The 17665-nt window shown below is 40.4% G+C and overlaps 1 protein-coding gene across 2 annotated transcripts in view; it reads right to left on the reverse strand.

Annotated features, from left to right (window-relative positions):
- LOC126191028 (metallophosphoesterase 1) overlaps positions 1–17665 on the reverse strand; it is a 149251-nt gene that overhangs the window by 27411 nt on the left and 104175 nt on the right. For both annotated transcript variants that reach the window (XM_049931731.1, XM_049931732.1), the window contains 3 exons: positions 16880–17046; positions 10287–10369; positions 10080–10202 (listed from right to left, as the gene is read on the reverse strand). In XM_049931731.1, the coding sequence (XP_049787688.1) occupies positions 10080–10202; positions 10287–10369; positions 16880–17046 (373 nt within the window). The remainder of the gene's footprint in view (positions 1–10079; positions 10203–10286; positions 10370–16879; positions 17047–17665) is intronic.

Raw genomic sequence — 17665 nt, forward strand, 5'->3', positions numbered from 1 at the left:
TTTTAGAATAAATCTAAATGCCCAGGTATTAACTGTGATCATTGATGGAGACTTTAAACATCCAACAGTTGACTAGGATGGTTACTATTTCATAACTGGCATTCATGACATTGTGTCATGTGAACAATACTAAATACTATCTCTTCAAAATACTTCGAACAACTAGTTTGGAAACCACTCATGATTGAAAAACATTAGACATAATGGCAACAAATACATCTGACCTTTCGGAGGATGTCCACATTCAAACTGGTATCAGTGACCTAGAGACAGTTGGAGCAATATTAGTTACATAAGTACACATAGCAGTGAAAAAAAGTAGACAGATTTACATGTTTCGTAAAGTAAATAGAGAGATAGTAGTATTACATCTTGAGAAACAATGCAAAACCTTTACCTGTGTGCATAAGCATGCAGAGGAACTGTGGCTCAAGTTTAGAGAAATAGCTGATGAAGCACTCCTGGAAAGATGTGTCCTTAGTAAAATAGTTTCTGATGGTGTACAGTTTCTATAAAGAAACTTCTAAAGAAACAGTGACTATTACACAATTGGTGCAAAAGAGTGCAGAACTACAGTTACGGAGATACCAAACTAAACACATATGACTGTCTGAAGAGCAATATTTATAGTCTTCAATGACTACTGTGAAAGATTATTGAAAGACCTCTCAATAAAGCCAAAGAAATTCTGGTGATATCTAAAGACCATTACTGGAACCAAAGTGAAAATGCCACCTAATTTGCAATTAAGCCTATTCAATCATTTCATCTAATATCCCTACAAACCTCAACACCCAGGCATTTATGAGTTGACTGATTTGAATCGTGACTCACTGATATTGTAGCCATATGATATTATTTGTAAAGTGCACAATTTTATAATTCTGAACAATTGAAGCAACTTTTCTATTTTTTTGCCCATTTTCAAATTACCTTGCAACTGAAGGCTGAAAACATTGTTTATTTGATGTTAAAGATTTGTAAATTTTCAAATCTCATCGAGATCTGACTCATGTGAAGTGACTTGCTTTTTATATGGCAAACAGGGACATGTACAGTCTGCGTGCTAACAGAAGTGTAAGACATCACCTTTTGCTGCTTCTCCATGCAAGTCTAAGTAACAGACAGTATGTAGTATGTTTTCCAAGGCTTACAGTGTCATCTGTGCAACACAACAGTGCAACAGTCATTTAGGAAAGGCTCCCAACTCATCTGCACTGCTACCTGAAGACAACAAACTTTTTGTATCTTTTACTATTGCTGGGCATCAGTCCATTTGCAACTTGACAATGGAGCATCAGTGACTTTGCTCAACTGTACCACTTATGAACTGCTGGCAAACCTTAGTTGTGCACATTGCATCAGATGCTGAAGGCATATACCATATTTACTCGAATCTAAGCCGCACTTTTTTTCCGGTTTTAGTAATCCAAAAAACCGCCTGCGGCTTAGAATCGAGTGCAAAGTAAGTGGAAGTTCTGAAAAATGTTGGTAGGTGCCGCCACAACTAACTTCTGCCGTCGAATATGTGTAGCGCTACACAGGCATGCTTTGCAAGCACAAAGATAAATACTGGCGCCAAAACCTCTGCGTCAGTAAATAAATTAAAAAAAGGTGGAAGATGAGCTTTATTCTCCGCCCCGAGTTTCGACCACTACATTTTCATACATTATCCAACGAAGTAAATACAAATTCCGTATTGTTCATCTTCGAATGTAACAGCATTTCAATGGGCTACGAAAATCCGACTGGCAAGACTGGGATGTTTGTCAATATGGCCAACTCTACGTTCTGAATTTTTTCCTACCTGTGAGAAGAGATGGTTGCTAATAGGAACTTTTATGAATTGTGAATCACATGCAGTATTCTCTTCACCATAAGATTAGTAAGAATATACACATTTTGCCATGTATTCTTTCGTGTTTGCTGCTATGTCATTTAAATCCTGTCTGCCTAATAAACCACGAATCTAGTGTGAGACAACAGCAAACGCTGAAGAATATACATACCATGTCATGTTTATATTCGTATTATTCTTATGCCTAATAGTGATACAGTCAGAAATGAAGCACGACACTTGACTAGATTTTTAAATCTAAGATGACTCTAATTTCTGTGCAGAATGTAATGTACTAAAGAGGCGTCTGCAAAGATTTCCAAACGTAGAAAAATTTTTGCTTAACTCTCGTTCAGAACATCATTTGTCATACGCAGTCTATTATTTGGTTCTTGTTGATCATTATCAAAGAAAGCAGCAGTGTAACTAACAACAAATAGCAGTCTCTTGCTATTGTTTCGCTAATGTGGCGATTCTTCTCTCTCTCTCTCTCTCTCTCTTGCGGCGGTAGCGCGCACACAAAAGCAAGCCATGCCGCGAGCAACGATAGGCCGTAAACACTCATTATCAGAATGCGACAAACAATGCAGGACATGGTACAGTAATGCATTTTCAGCTAAGAGTGACGTAAACACCTATAACAAAGAGAACGGCACTTATCAGATCAAAGAAAAATAAGCAATCAATTCAAACCAGACGAAGCACGTGAAAAAGGAAGGGTACCTGTATAAATGCGGACGGAGTGCATGACGCAAAGCAATGGCTACCTGGTAAAGCTTAGCTGCTAAACTTACGACTCGAACCAAACTACTGCAGCTGTATCGTCATTCATTCGACCTAAATTGTGTCTCATATTACAATGGACCAACTATGTTTCGATTTGGAGGTGTGGCCTAAAACTTTTCTCTCCCCTTGAATTTCGAGTCTCAAATTTCAGGTGCGGCTTAGATTCGGGAAAATTTTTTTTCCTTGATTTCAAGTCTCATTTTTCAGGTGCGGCTTGGATTCGAGTGCGGCTTAGATTCGAGTGCGGCTTAGATTCGAGTAAATACGGTAATGACCAAGCCTTCCTGCAACTTTCCAAAATTCAACAAAGACAGTGACATTTACAGTGATTTCCTCCCAAGACAGTGCTAATATTTTTGGGCTAGATGTTTTTGGTTTGTTTGGGTTAAGCATTCAGGACAATGTACTTTCTGTTTCTTCCTTTGATCCTTGGGACAGTGTTGCTAAGTTACATGCAGAGTTTTGGAATTTGTTTCTGAGGATTTAGGCAAAGCCAATAATTTTGTTGCCATGTCAAAATGAAGGACAATGCACAGCCACGTTCAGTTAGAGCTTGTCCTATTCCTCATACTCTTATAGACCAGTTGGTTCAGGAACTAACTGCTTTGCATGATAGTGATGGCGCAGCACCCATTACAGCTAGTCAGTGCATGTCCGTTCTTGTTATGGGGGACTGATGACCTTCGCTGTTTAGTCCCCCTTAAACATCCCAACAACCACCACCACCACCGTTCTTGTTATATTAAAGAATCCATCTGGCAGACTCTGCTAGTGCGCCGACCTTAAGAAAACTGTGAATCCTCAAATTGTCATTACAGTTATTCCTCATCATGCCTGGAAGAGCTGATGGATAAACTAGGTGTAGGATGGTACTTCTCCAAATTGATTTGCACGATGCTTACTTGCAAATCCCTCTGGATGAGCAGTCACAACAGATCTTTGTCATTAACACTCATCCGGGTCTCTTCAAATTTTTTAGATTGTTTTTGGCAGTGCTTCTGCATTAGATTGTCTTTTCGCAGTGCTTCTGCCCCCATTATATTTCAGCACTTTCTAGAACAGCTGATGGCAAAAGTTCATTTTTGCTCAAATTATTTAGATGACATTTTTATCTCAGGTTGCACTCCTGAAGTACACATCAGCAGTCTTCCCAATGTTTTTCCAGTGTTGTCTGCAGATGGTCTTAAATGTAAGAGAGAAAAATGCATGTTTGTTCAGTCAGAACTTGATTACTTAGGACAGGTCATTAACAGCCAGGGTGTTCATCCAGTGCAGTCACATTTGCTTGCTATCTATGACCTGCCACCCCTACACAATGTGCAGGAAATGCAATCTATGTTAGGGAAGCTCATGTATTACATCCGATTTACTCCTAATGCCTTTCAAAGTGTGGCTCCCTTACATTGCTTGTGCAGGTAGAATTTCCTTTTGTTTGGTTGCAAGTGTGTCAGTCTGCTTTCCAAAAGATGAAAGATGTTTTGCTTACTGATCCTTGCATTGTTCATTTTGATCCACCCAAACTTGCAATCTTGACTGTGGATGCTTCCTCTCACAGCATCGGTGAAGTTTTGTGGCATAAATTTGGTGGTGTCGGCAGGCCAGCTGCCTTTGCTTCAAAGTTGTTGAACAAAGCTCAATGTAAATAATCACAAGCTGAAAAGGGGGCTCTCACAATTGTCTATGGTGTCACTAAGTTTTACCAATGTCTTTTTGGCAGTAAATTTTACTTAGCGAGTAACCATTGTTATAGCTAAAACAAACATGATTTATGCAAAATTTTATTTGTAGTGTCAACATAAGATACAATGCAGTACAGATTGCATGTAGCATTGAACAAAATGAATGGACAAATGTAATACAGATTATAGAATAGGCTGACATCTCATTTGCATTTGCTTAAATAATACTGTTTCTTTGGCGGCTCACAAGAGCATGGTGACCCAGGTGGCCTGTGAACTGTATGGATGTGTGATCTCTGAGATCATGTGTGTCATGGGTGAAGGTACATCATTTCTCCCTTCCAAAGGGTAGTAAGACCACATACATACATAAAAAGATTAGGTACAGAAAATACATGGTAAAGAAAAAATGCATGGTACAGAAAAAAATACTGATACTGTAAAAAAGCACTCGTACTGAAAAAGCACTGGTACCATGACGAGAAAAAAATCGCTGATCTCACAAGACTCAAATTACATCATGGAAAACACAAATGACAGCACTGACATCCATTTCATTGCCCGATGGTGGCTGCTGCAGCATGTGGCAAGCAGGCACTGGCAAATAGGGGCACAAGTGATGAGAGGGGCGGCCTGGCATGCCATCCCCCCTCTCAGGAGAGAACTTAGGGCAGAACGAGGGAGCAGCATCTCAATAGCAACATCCTTGCTTATGTCAAATGTCAGCACTGGAGGCATCAGCAGAGGCATCAGAGACAATGGCCGCACAGGACCCAGCAATGGAGGTGGTGTCCGTTGTGGCATCAGGAGCATCAGGGAGTTGAGGAGTGGGGGCAGAACCAATAACCCCAGACAGTGATATGCCAATCTGCCAGGCAGCATCTCTGCTGTTAGCACAAACCAGACTGACTGTGACACAGGATCAAGCAGCAGTGGCAGGGGAGGTGGTGGGCATTCCAAAGCAGGCCTCACACAGCTGCAGCTGGTCTAAGTTCTGGAGTGCTGACAATGCACAGGTGCCACCCCAGTGATGCTAGACGATGGCAGTAATGCAGTTCAGCCTGCAGCTGAAAGCACGAAGCCACACAAGTGCACCCAGTCGGAATCATCGGGGAGCCAGTGTATGTGGCATCAGATGCAGTGTGTGAAGGAAGGTCCGTGGCTGGTGTCCATGCAACAGCTCTGCGGGGCTCTTTTCTCCCACCAGAGTGAAAATGGTCCAAAGCAGCTTCAGGAGACTGTCAGATACATACTTCTGCATCTGAGTTTTAAACGTCTCAACAGTATGTTCGGTCTCCCCATTAGATTGAGGATGAAAAAGAGGAACTGTGAGATGGTGAACACTACTAGCTTGACAAAAACATGCAAATTCTCAAGAACAAACTAGGGTCATTATCAGGAAGCATGGTATACAGAAGTGGCTCAATTGCAAAAATTTTGGACAGTACTGAAATAGTGGCAGCCATAGACGTGGGTGAACAACACGCCATGTACAGAAACATGGGATAGTCATCCACTACAATGAGTCAATACTGATTTACGAAAGGCTCAGCAAAATCGACATGAAGATGCTCCCCCAGTCGGGGAAAAAGATGCCCGCGGGGGTGCCTGTTACCAAACTCAGTGAATGCAAGTGGCAATAAGGCATGTGATGTCCCCCATCTATGCCTGGCCAATTCACATGCCAGTGGGCCAAAGCATTGATGCAGGAGGTACCTCAGTGACTGACATGCAGAAGCCACAGTATATTATGGAGTACAGAAGCAGGAATCACAACCCAGGGAGCAGCATCCTCCGTAGCTAACAAAAGAATCCCATCAAACACAGAAAAGCAGTGCTGGATGGAGAAGTAATTATGCAAGGGATCCGAGGCATAGCCCAAGGGTTTTTCTGGCCACTCGTGCTGCACAAAAGAGAAGACCCGACTAAGTTCTCAATATCTGTGATTAAATGGAACTTAGAACCATATATGATGATGTAAAGTTTCTTGGGAGTGAACACAATTACTAAAGCCTTCTTTTCATTCTGAGAATACCACTGATGAGTGGGAGTTAAAGTTGTAGAAGCATAAGCAGTAGGTTGTTCAGATCTGTCTGTGTATTTGTGCCCCAACACCATGCCAAGACTGATCTGAGAGACATCTATAGCCAACATGAGTTACTGACCCAGCTGAAAAGTGCCTAGACATGGGGCAGATTGAAGCTTAGATTCATGCAAAGTGAATGCTCAGTCACAAGCTGTGGAACATAAAAAATGCACATTTTTACACAAAATTATGTGCAGGGGCTGAGCAACAGTGTATGCATCTGGTAAAAACTTATGGTAGTATGCAACTTTACCTAGAAATGCCTGCATGCTAGTGATGCCAAAAGGCTAGCGTTGATATTGGTATAGGCTGAAAGGTGTACTGACAATAAGAAGGTGCCTAGTAGCCTCATCCAAGGGGAGCTGGAAGTATGCTTTCAACAAACCGATCTTAGAAAACTAATGGCCTTCTGACAATTTTGCGAACAACTATCTATCGTGGACCGTGTATTAATTGTGACACTAAAGTTGGTGCAGAAACGAAGCTTTCCCATCAGCTTCTTAACGATGACCAGTTGTATAGCCCATTCATTAGAAAATATAGGCTGATTGACATCGAATGAGTTGAAACAGTCTAATTCAGCATTGACAGTCGCACAATGCGATGGGCAACTGCCGCGTCCGAAAAATATGAGGGCGGGCAGACTTTTTCACCGTAATGTGGATTTGAAAACTGGTAGCACAACCAAGCCCAGGTGAAAACAGCAATGAAAAGTCAGAGCAGAGGGACTCAGGTTGCTGATATGGAACTTCATCCAACGCTAAATTTACCTCAACACCAGTGGAGAAATAGAAAGTGTGAAATGCATCTAACCCAAACAGGTCTGTGGTATGAGAATGATCCACAACAAGGAAGGTGAAAGGGTGAACAACAGATTTGTAAGGTACAGAAGCGTATTATCAGAATCTGCTATTTACTGTAGCTAACCAATTTCCATGAAATCTGTGTGAGGGGAAAGGAGTCCAAGCCATGTACGTTTGTGCGTTTACTAAAGTTACTAAAGCTCCTGTGTCCACTCACATTTTTGCAGTTTATTAAACACACACAGGTCAATAAGCAATTTGTTCAGGGAGATGGATATTGTCCACTGATTTATGTCCACCGATACCACTGTGCTATGTTTGAAGAGGAGTTACACATCAATGCAATATGGCCTTCTTTTGACACTTATTGCAAACAACCCAATGGTTATGGGATGCAGAATGCTCATGTTGGATGAAGCAGTATGGGCAAGATGGAAGGCAGCCACACAGCTGCTGATGTGACGTGGCCTATTGATGCTGAAGCAGTAACTGACTCTGCCCTTGTGATGCTGAGTCAAAGTCTCTACTGCTGCAATAGCTTTCCCATCATCCTGAACACTTGCAGCATGCCTAACAGGGGTTGACTGACCAACATCGAATACCTCCCCCTGCACAGCAATCTGATTATCTGCGGGTTGTGACACTTCAAAGAACTGTGCTATACTGAGCACATCACAAGTATAAGATTCTCACGCTGAAGTGTTTTTTCGCAAACTTCCTTATCCAGAGCCAGAGGAATAACGTCACACACCATGTGATCAGCATAGGTTTCATGATGAGTACTAGTGACAAGCTTATAATGATGGCTCAACCCACGTAATTCTCAGCCCGGGCTTTGTAAGATTGGTTTGGGCATTTCTGACAATGGTCAAATTCTACACACATCACAATTACATGTGTTCTATCAAAGTAATGGTTTCAGAGAAGCTTGCACATTTTGTCAAATGATAAGCTGGCCACTTCTTGCAAAGGCACCAGTTGGCACAACAATTGATATATGCACGACAAAAGCCAGGAAAGAAAGAAAGCCCTACACAAGTGTGCAGCGCCCACATGAAAAACTGGGTAATGCTGCATAACCATGTCTTGTAGGAGTCCTAATATTCAGCTGATTCATCATATGCCTGAAAGGGCAACAGTTCCACTGATAGAAGAGTAGCCTGCAGTGAACACGCAGATGCCACTTGATTGAGAGCAGTTGTTATCCCACAAAAATTTGCTGCTGGGCAATGAAATGTTAGAGTATTTCTTTGATTGAGATGTTTGCTTTGTGACTTAGTAATGACACTAACATGTGGAGAAAACATAACCCTCTCTCGTTGCCAAGTCTGTTACAGCAAGAGCAATCACAATTTATAGAACATAGTGCTTTATGGAGCCAATGTAAGATACAATGAAGTACAGGTTGTACGTAGTACTGAGAACACTGAATGGACAACAGTAGTACAGGTTACAGACTAGGCCGAGCACTCGTTTGCAATCACCTAAATATTACTGTTTCTTTGGCAGCTCACCAGAGTGCGCCAGGGGGCTGGCCCAGGTGGCCTCTATAAGCAGGCCTGTGAACTGTATGGACACATGATCTCTAAAATCGTGTGTGTCATGAGTGGAGGTACATTAACGATAAACCTCTACAGTCTTTGTTTAGCCCTTCTCAGTCTCTCGCAACACGCACAGTACAGAAGCTGCAATGGTGGGCTCTTTTTTTTTGCCAAATTACCACTATGAGATTGTGTATCAGCCTACTTCTACAGATACCAACACAGATGCTCTTGCCTCCCTGTTGGTCCAGATTCAACATTTGATGAGTCCTCTACTTCTTATTGCTACACTGATGCATAAGATACAGATGATTTGTACAGCTTTCCTCTTAATCACCAGAAAATTGTCCAGGCCATAGCCACAAATCCTGATTTTCAGATTCTGTTCCACTACATCTACACTGTTTGGCCACATTCAGCCAGGTAGATTCATAGCTTGGCGGTTCACTGATATTTTGCCCATTGGCATGCTCTTACAGTTCATCAATGTGTCAAGTCTGCTGCACACCGATGATGACCAGTCACGTGTTATAATTCCACAGGCTCTCCAGTGTGATGCGCTTCATTTTCTACACCAAGGATACTTGGGCATTGTTCATACCAAGCTGTTGGAATGATGTAGCCCCTTCCCTGTTCCTGTTCCAGCACTGCATAGATCTCTACTCACCAACACACCCACAGTAATTTTACTTCTCTCCTTTTCCACTACCCCCTACCATCCGTCTAACCTCCTGACTGCATCCAGATGCCCTATCCTCTCTCCACCTCATCCCTGTACACTTCCAAAAGCAGCTGTCTACTGTCCCCCACCCCTACCCTGCTATCCCACCTCCTCCCTGCCCCAGCTTTCTTCTTACCTCACGCCACCTGGTTGCCTCTCCCATCATGCACTGCTGCTCGTCTGCCTCAGTGGCCAGAGACTGTGGTCGTGTGTGTGTGTGTGTGTGTGTGTGTGTGTGTGTGTGTGTTTTCTGACAAAGGTCTTGTTGGCCAAAATCTCACTTTCTGACAGTCTTTTTTTGTGCCTACCTGCGACTCAGAATCTCTATTATATGGTGAGTAGCAACTATCCTTTTCATAATATTGTTATATTCCATCCTGGATTTTCCATTGTTTGACTCAGCACTTCTGCCATTCAGCGAGTGGTCTTCTTTACTCCTAGTACATGAGACTATTATTTTTTAGGAATGTCTCACGTTGATTACATTCGAAGTGGTAGAGAACAGGGCAATGGCCTAATGCTATGATTCTATGGCAGTCTTTTTTAACACTAATCTCTAAAATAATTATAATAAATACAATACTACACTCTTTGGAAGCATTTTACTGTTAATAACAAAAACTCACCATCTGTGATGACTCCCTTGAAAGACACTCCCATCTCTCTCTAAATTTTTGTGTTTTAATCTCCTCTGGTGCTTCATCCGGTTCATGGCAGATAGCATCTGACTCTCTGTACATTGGAAAATGCTATGAATGAAACAAAATTTTGTAAGTTTAATAAATGCAGAGAATGAAGCAAAATGTGTAATCTCTCTTTGTTTCACACATTACCTGCAATACTATGGGGCGACTATAAATATCAAGCAGTAGATCTCTGTCACATTTTCCCACTCCCTTAGTACATTTCAATCTTTCTGTAAGTAAAAAACAAAACTTAATTACTGTTCAAGCCTAGTTCATGAAAAAATTATGCGGTCAATGTAGAACAGAAACCGAGCAGAAGAAGGCATGTTTACATGCAAGGCATTATATTTCCCATCTCAAAATCTTCCTCTAATTATTGTTTCTTTTGCTATAAAGTTAAGACACTGTACACACATTACTGAGAAGGTGGGTTAAACTCCAGTTAGATTACTCTGATTTAGGCATTCTGGAGGTTTCCTTACATTACTTGAAGATAATACTGTGACAATTTCTTAATCGAATTAAAAAATTCTGAAATATGCAAGTAGAATGTTAGTTCATATGCAAACATTACAACTAGGGAGATAGATGAACACACAGATCGACATAAAGATATAGCACAAGAAAAAGATGATGAACAGATTGTTATGGCAAACATGTTTTCCTGTCAATTGAAACAGTACACAATAGTACATTACGAACTATGCACATTCCCTGGAATCAGGAGTCTCCCCAAGCATCCATAATAATAGGATGTGACATTTGGTGGTAGTTCTTTCCTGCAAAATGAAGTGTGAAGAGAGACCACAGTGAGTTGAGCAGCCATTCAGGATGGATGTTACCTGACTTGAATAGTGCTCTTACACAAAGATTGTGGTTCACCATGGAAGGAATGCATGACAGTCCCACGAGGAGTTTCTGAAAGTGGTAGGAAATACTGTTCTACCGTACGGAATAGTTACTCAGCAGGTAGATCCATTCAGATATGGCAGAACTGCAACAGCTGACATGTATCGAAGCAGGCAGCCTATCAGTGTGAATATGGACTACACTCATACCCAGATCACCCAATGCTTGGCGAACAATAGAAGGTGGAAGCTTTAGGAATTACAGTGCCATACTGGTATTGATATGACAAAAATCAATAGGATTTTACGCAATGATCTACACATGTGTAAATCTACACACGTAAAATTGCTGCAAAGTGGGTGCCACACACACTAAATGAAGTGGAAAATCAGACACACTGTGAAACTTATCGAGTACATCTACCACATTACGAGGAGGAGGGAGATAATTTGCTTGTGTGGACCATTGCCATAGATGAATTTTGGGCCAGGGTCTCTCAGCCAGATCTGAAATGCCAGTTTGTGTAGTGGCATCATCCAGGTTCACCATGCAGACAGAAATTTTGTCACAATCCTTCTCCTGTCAAATTAAAGGACATCATAATCTATGACATTACAGGAGTAATGTTGGATCATTTTGTCCCACATGGACAAACTGTTAATGCACTGTACTACTGTCACACTTTCCTGCAACAACACCTAAGACGGGCTATTCAGTAGAAACACTCTGAACGTCTATAGCACAACGCTTTAATTCTTTAGGACAATGTGAGAGCCAATATGGCAGCATGTATGCCAAATCTGCTCATGCGATGGGGATGGGAAGTACTGGAGCATCCAGCATATTGGTCAAAACTTGTCACCTTGCGATTATGACCTCACATCAAAACTGAAAGAGTCATTGCATGGAACATGTGAAGCCATTTCCACAGTACTGGCACATTAGATCTGACCCACTCATGGTGAGGCCACTGGTATACGATGTTCTCCACAGCATTGGTACTGCAAGATGGATTTGATGGGAGACTATTTCAATGCGGCAGTAAGAAGTAACAGGTCCATGTTTTGCCCTCTACTATTGTGTACCATTGCTATTAACAGTAAAACATATTTCAAATGACAAAACTTGTTTCATCTTTTTTCTCGTGCTATATCTTTACGGTAGTGTGTACGTTCATCCATCTCCCAACATGTAATGTTTACATATGAACTAATCTTCCATTTGCATATTTCAGAATTTTTTAATTCTTTACCATTTTTGAGACAAAAAATAGTTGCCATGACCTTTGCAATGACCCTCACAGTCACTGCAAGATACACTGTGTTCACAGAAATCGTACAGTTTCTTTACCAAATGGTAAACATACATATTTTTAAGGTCAAAATTTTTGTTTACAGTTCTTCTGGAGTTTTTAATCTGTGGACATTCTTGCTTGATGCTCCAACAATAATCAGCCATCATATATTCATCCCATCTACTTTGACAATGTGCATCCATGACCTACAAATCTTGCTGGAATCACTCAGTCTGCTCATTGGTGACTGCAACAAGATTTTCCAGAAAGTAAGCATGATGGCTATGCAATAAACATAATTTGATGCTCATTTTGCAACCAAGCACTTTGAATCTCCCCAAAAGTTGTGGGACAATTCTGTTGTAATTCTGTGTCCTGTATTTCCAAGAAAGTCTTTGACAATTTTTCTAAATGTCAACTGAGCATTTGTTTCAAGTTATGTAATTGTTCTGGTGAAATGGTCATCTTTAATGAGCTGCCATATCTGTCGATCATCAAACACATTGGTCTTTATTTTTCCACGTGACAGGCCAGGAAAAACTGAAGTGAGATCCTTGAATATCTCCTTCAATTGACAAAGCTTTAAAAAATCACTTCATGTTATCCAGTTTTATATGCGGAGGTACAAATACAATGACCTTTCTGTCAACAAGTGGTCAATGTAGAATGCTTTGTCATGCAACCCAGTTTTACATGCAGAGGTGAAAATACAATGCTCTTTCTATCGACAAGTAGCCAATGAAGAATGCTTGAATCACCACATTACAGGTCAGATCTTGGCAGCCAATTCGACTGTACCCAAAACCTCTCTTGAGATCTGCTGTCCCACATACACAAATAACAGGGACACTTGATATCTCAGTTGCTGGCCAAGGAGGAAACACACCATTTTAAGATCAATCCAGATGATCCAATGGTCCATGTGATATTACAACAAATCAATGGCTCTCTTTATGTTTTCATATTCTTCAAGCAAAAAACTGAATGGCCTATTGGGACTGCAGAAGAGAAATTTCTGTTGTGAAGGACAACATACTTCAAGCTCCGCTTTCTGTTATCAATGAACAATCGCTATTCAGTTGCATTATAAGTTGAAATTCACTTCTGAATCATTAAACCATGTTTGTTATCACAATACATAAATTCATCATCACACAGAAAATATTGCAGAACAGCAATCTCTCTTGATCAAATGTAGGATACCTTTGCTCCTAGAACCACTCGGCCACTGTGGTCGGCTTTTCTTGCTTGATGCACCTCGTAACCTGCCAGATGATAAAACTAAACATTCCTTTCCTGTGGTGCTTTCAAGACTCTCCAAAATATGATGTGGATTGGGATGAGCCTCTGTGAAGTTATGTGGAACACAAAGCATTTTTTTAATTACATCTTCCATTTCCAGAACTCGGTCTCTGTTATTTTGCTGCAAATGTCTGGCTAACGTCTGCATTTGGCATACATATGACATCAATGAAAATTCAAATTTATGTTCGCAGTTTCCGCCGGACGATACGGCTAGTTTTACAGGAATGTAAACGCACTGTAACGTGTGCAAGCTTAAGAAGTCTATTACTGACAGGTGATCATAGCAACTCAGAGACCTTACGATACCAAAATGTCGTTCAAGTGGGTCCTGATTAAATTTTGCAGTCAAGACATAGCTGAAACCTTTTTCCCATAAATATTCAGATATCTACAATGTAATTTCAATGGTTACTCTTACAGACTGGAGAGTTCTTTTGGAAGCAAAGCTGTTATTTTTATTGGCGAGAATGCTTTTCCATTTCATTAACGTTTTGTAAGCCTCTGAGTTTTTGTACAATGTATCCTTAGGAAACAAAGAATTAAGTTGAATTATGTTGTTCATATATATAGTGAATGATTCCGTTGATTCACTGCCTTCGAATCCTTCGAATCCTGTTGCTTTAATTTCAAGTGGGTGGAAATTAACGTGTGGCACACTTTTAATCTGGCAAACCCTGGGGAATTATCTTCTTGATAGACTCTGTGATAAAAATTATAGTTTATGATCTCATCAGTAAAAAGTACTTCAGTTTTATCACAGAAATTATTTCTTGCACACTTTATTGCATGAACAGCATCTGAAAATGCCCAAACCCTTCTGGATTCATCAACAGGATTTGATATAGAGCAAGTTCCTTTTTTTTTGCCACTAATTCCAAGACATTGCCAGACCATTTTATTTTGTGGACTGCAATCACAAGTGAATGCAATAATTCTTGTTCCAGCTGGATAATCACTTGAATAAATATCTGAAGGATGACGTCACCTGGAGTTGCATTGCGACTTGCATACACAGCAACAGGTTGGATCCAGTTATGCAACAGAGGAGCAAACATGAACATGAGAGCATGATTGGTAAGTTTATTCTTACAGTCGTCCGGAGTATACTCTCCTAAATTGATGAAACCATTAACTTTCAGGGAATTGTTATTAAATTGCAGTTCTTCTTGAAGCTTAATTTTACAAAAAGTCAGCACACCTAAGCTTTTGTTTTCAAATTGTTCTTCCAGAAAATAATTCTTAATGGCCTCCACAGCATGTGTATTGATTCCATATGAGCATTTCAGACCCTTTACTACATTTCGAAGATGTGTTTCAGAAGGAAGTGGCAACAAACCATGCTTCAAACAATGTCTGTATCCTTTGGGCAACTAAATTTTTAAGAAACTTGTCATCATACCACATTCCCTTAGTGCTTTTTAATTAGCATTTCTTTATCATAGTGTCTACTATCATTTTCTGTTTCTTACTCAGTGTGGAATGATCTAGGAGATTTCATTGAGCTGTCTTACGCTTTTCGTCTGAGAGCTGCTTTTGCAGCAGATGGATTTCTGTATTCACTGTTCTTAGTTTATTATGTAACTGCACAACTTCCAGCTTCTTACAGTTTAATGTTCTCTTTAGTGAAATGAGCACTGCACACGGTACCTTCCATACATTTTCCTCAACAGATGAAACACTGGGAAACATTGGAATTACTTGTTGGACATTTTCTTTACAGCAGCTACTCTTTTGTGAGTGTTCTGGAGATAGTTTTCTTTTGTGTAATATTTTCGATAGATATTTTGGTACATTTTGAAATAAATGAATAACTGCCCCTGATTTTAGAGACCACCTTTGTCTTGGAATTTTAACTTGTTTACCTTCGATGATAAACACGTCAGATTTTATAATAAGTTCCTCACATAAATGTGAATCACACACGAAACAATTATGAGTTAGAATTCTGCTTTCCGAGGAATTGCTCTGACCCATTTTGCAAATTCTACTTCATTTTTTGGAGGTCTAAAAAAATGTTTACCTTTACTTTCTTGGTAGCCAGATCTGCACACTGGAACAAAACACGTTGGCATTTTTTATCCTTCTTCAAATACGAGTAACTGTATCCCTAAACACCACTTATTCATCCCAGACTTCAACTATTCAATGTTCACTCACAACACCATAAATGCACTCACAAAATAAGCACAGACAACAGCGAAACACACCTACAGATAAAGCAAAACCGCATGAACTTAGGTCTCAAGCGACAGTGCTGCTCATAGTTTGCAGGCATGCCACCCGTCCTATGCTGCCTGTGTTAACAGGCAGGGAGTCAGCACACTTTCTCTTGTACTTGCTATGCTAAAAGTATAGCTGATGGTAAACTAGGATATTCTATTTTACACTTGTTTAGCTTATGGTATCCTGACTTCTTCACTATACAAAAGTAACAATCACTTGAGAGATTCTCTGGGCTCCTGCCAAATCACAGATATACCAAATCGAAGTTTATCCTGTATTCCATTCATCCAAATATGTAATTTATTGACACACTTCTTGCACACTTTGTGAGGGGACCTATGATTATTTTGATCACCAATTTTTGCTTTAAAATAGGTTTGCCAGGCAAATGTGCAATGTTTCTCCTTTTGTGGAATAGTAAAACTGCCACATATATAGCAACACAAATCATGGCTGTTGAAGCACTTATGACATGAACTACCAGAAGCCGACATAAGGAAAGATTTCATTTCACATATAAATAAAAACTAAACACTGTATACAAACAAGGACTCTTGAGTCCACATCTGATTGTGCTTCACTATATCAGAGCAAACATCTCGCTACAGTATCTTAAGTGTAACTGAAGTGGTTTAGACAATACGAACCTGTCAATGATTTACTGCAGTGTCATTCACCCTCCTGTTGCCAGTCAGAGAAATGCTTCATTCCATGAACAGTGGACACACTCACATCAGGCGCCAAGAAAAGAAACTTGACCTCATAGAAGAAAACTAACTACAGTTTTGAAATCTGCATGTCTGTTTAACTCTAAAACATTAAAAAAATTGAATCCATAGAAACTGCGCTACAACTTTTCCCCAGTTTTATCTACCATCTGGCATCGCTCTCACCGCAGCTGCTTATGTGCGTGTTGGGTGTTTGAGTAGTTGTCTGTGAATGTGTGTACTGCTAGAGAAAGAGCAACAGCCTGAAGTCTTGTGTAAATACTTTTTTTGTTGCATGTTTCTATGGGGCACACATCAGTCAGCTACAGAAAATATTGTTGCTACACTTGGTCATATCTTACTTGAGATCCTCTGTAGTTGCAATTCTGCTGGGCGGCAAAGGAAGCACCCATCACCTTCCATTGCCATACTGTTTATCAGCACAAAATGGTTTCCTTTGATTGACACGAGTCGAACAGGGGGGGCATTAAATGCAGTTGCAAATCGCTCATGAAGATATGGGCTAATCCTGGAAGGAAAAGAAGGGGAATTCAAGCAATGAGTATATCTTCATATTGAGAATATTAATTGTACCAAAGAAAAATTCAGTCAAGAAAAACAATGTATTACGATCAGTCAAGAAAAGCAACATATATTGACACAAAATTGCTTACCAGAAATTTCCTTCAGGAAGGTGAAAATTATAGTACTGTCAATACACACATATAAAATACAAGCAACAGAGTACCCAGGTTTCTGAACTAATAGTTTCTTTGTCAGGGAGGAAAGAGGAATACATGGGGGTGGTTAAAAAGGAAAGCCATGCCACTTGAATCCCAGGATGGAAGAGACCCACCTGTAGTAAGGACAAAGAAAGGAAGATTAGTGTTCAGCCTACATTCAACAACAAGCTCATTACAGACAGAAAATACGCTCAAATTAGAGAAGGATGAGGAAGTAAATTGGCCACATGCTTTCAAAGGAACTGTCCCAGCATTTTCCTTAAGCAACTTAGGGGACTCATGGAAAACATAAGCCAGGATGGTCAGATGGGAATTTCAACCCCTGTTCTCCCAAAAGTGAGTCCACTGTGGTAACCACTGCACCACTTCACTCGGTGTATGTAGTGAGAATGAAGTTACACAAAG

The sequence above is a fragment of the Schistocerca cancellata genome, chromosome 6 (assembly GCF_023864275.1).
Source record: "Schistocerca cancellata isolate TAMUIC-IGC-003103 chromosome 6, iqSchCanc2.1, whole genome shotgun sequence".
Classification (NCBI taxonomy): domain Eukaryota; kingdom Metazoa; phylum Arthropoda; class Insecta; order Orthoptera; family Acrididae; genus Schistocerca; species Schistocerca cancellata.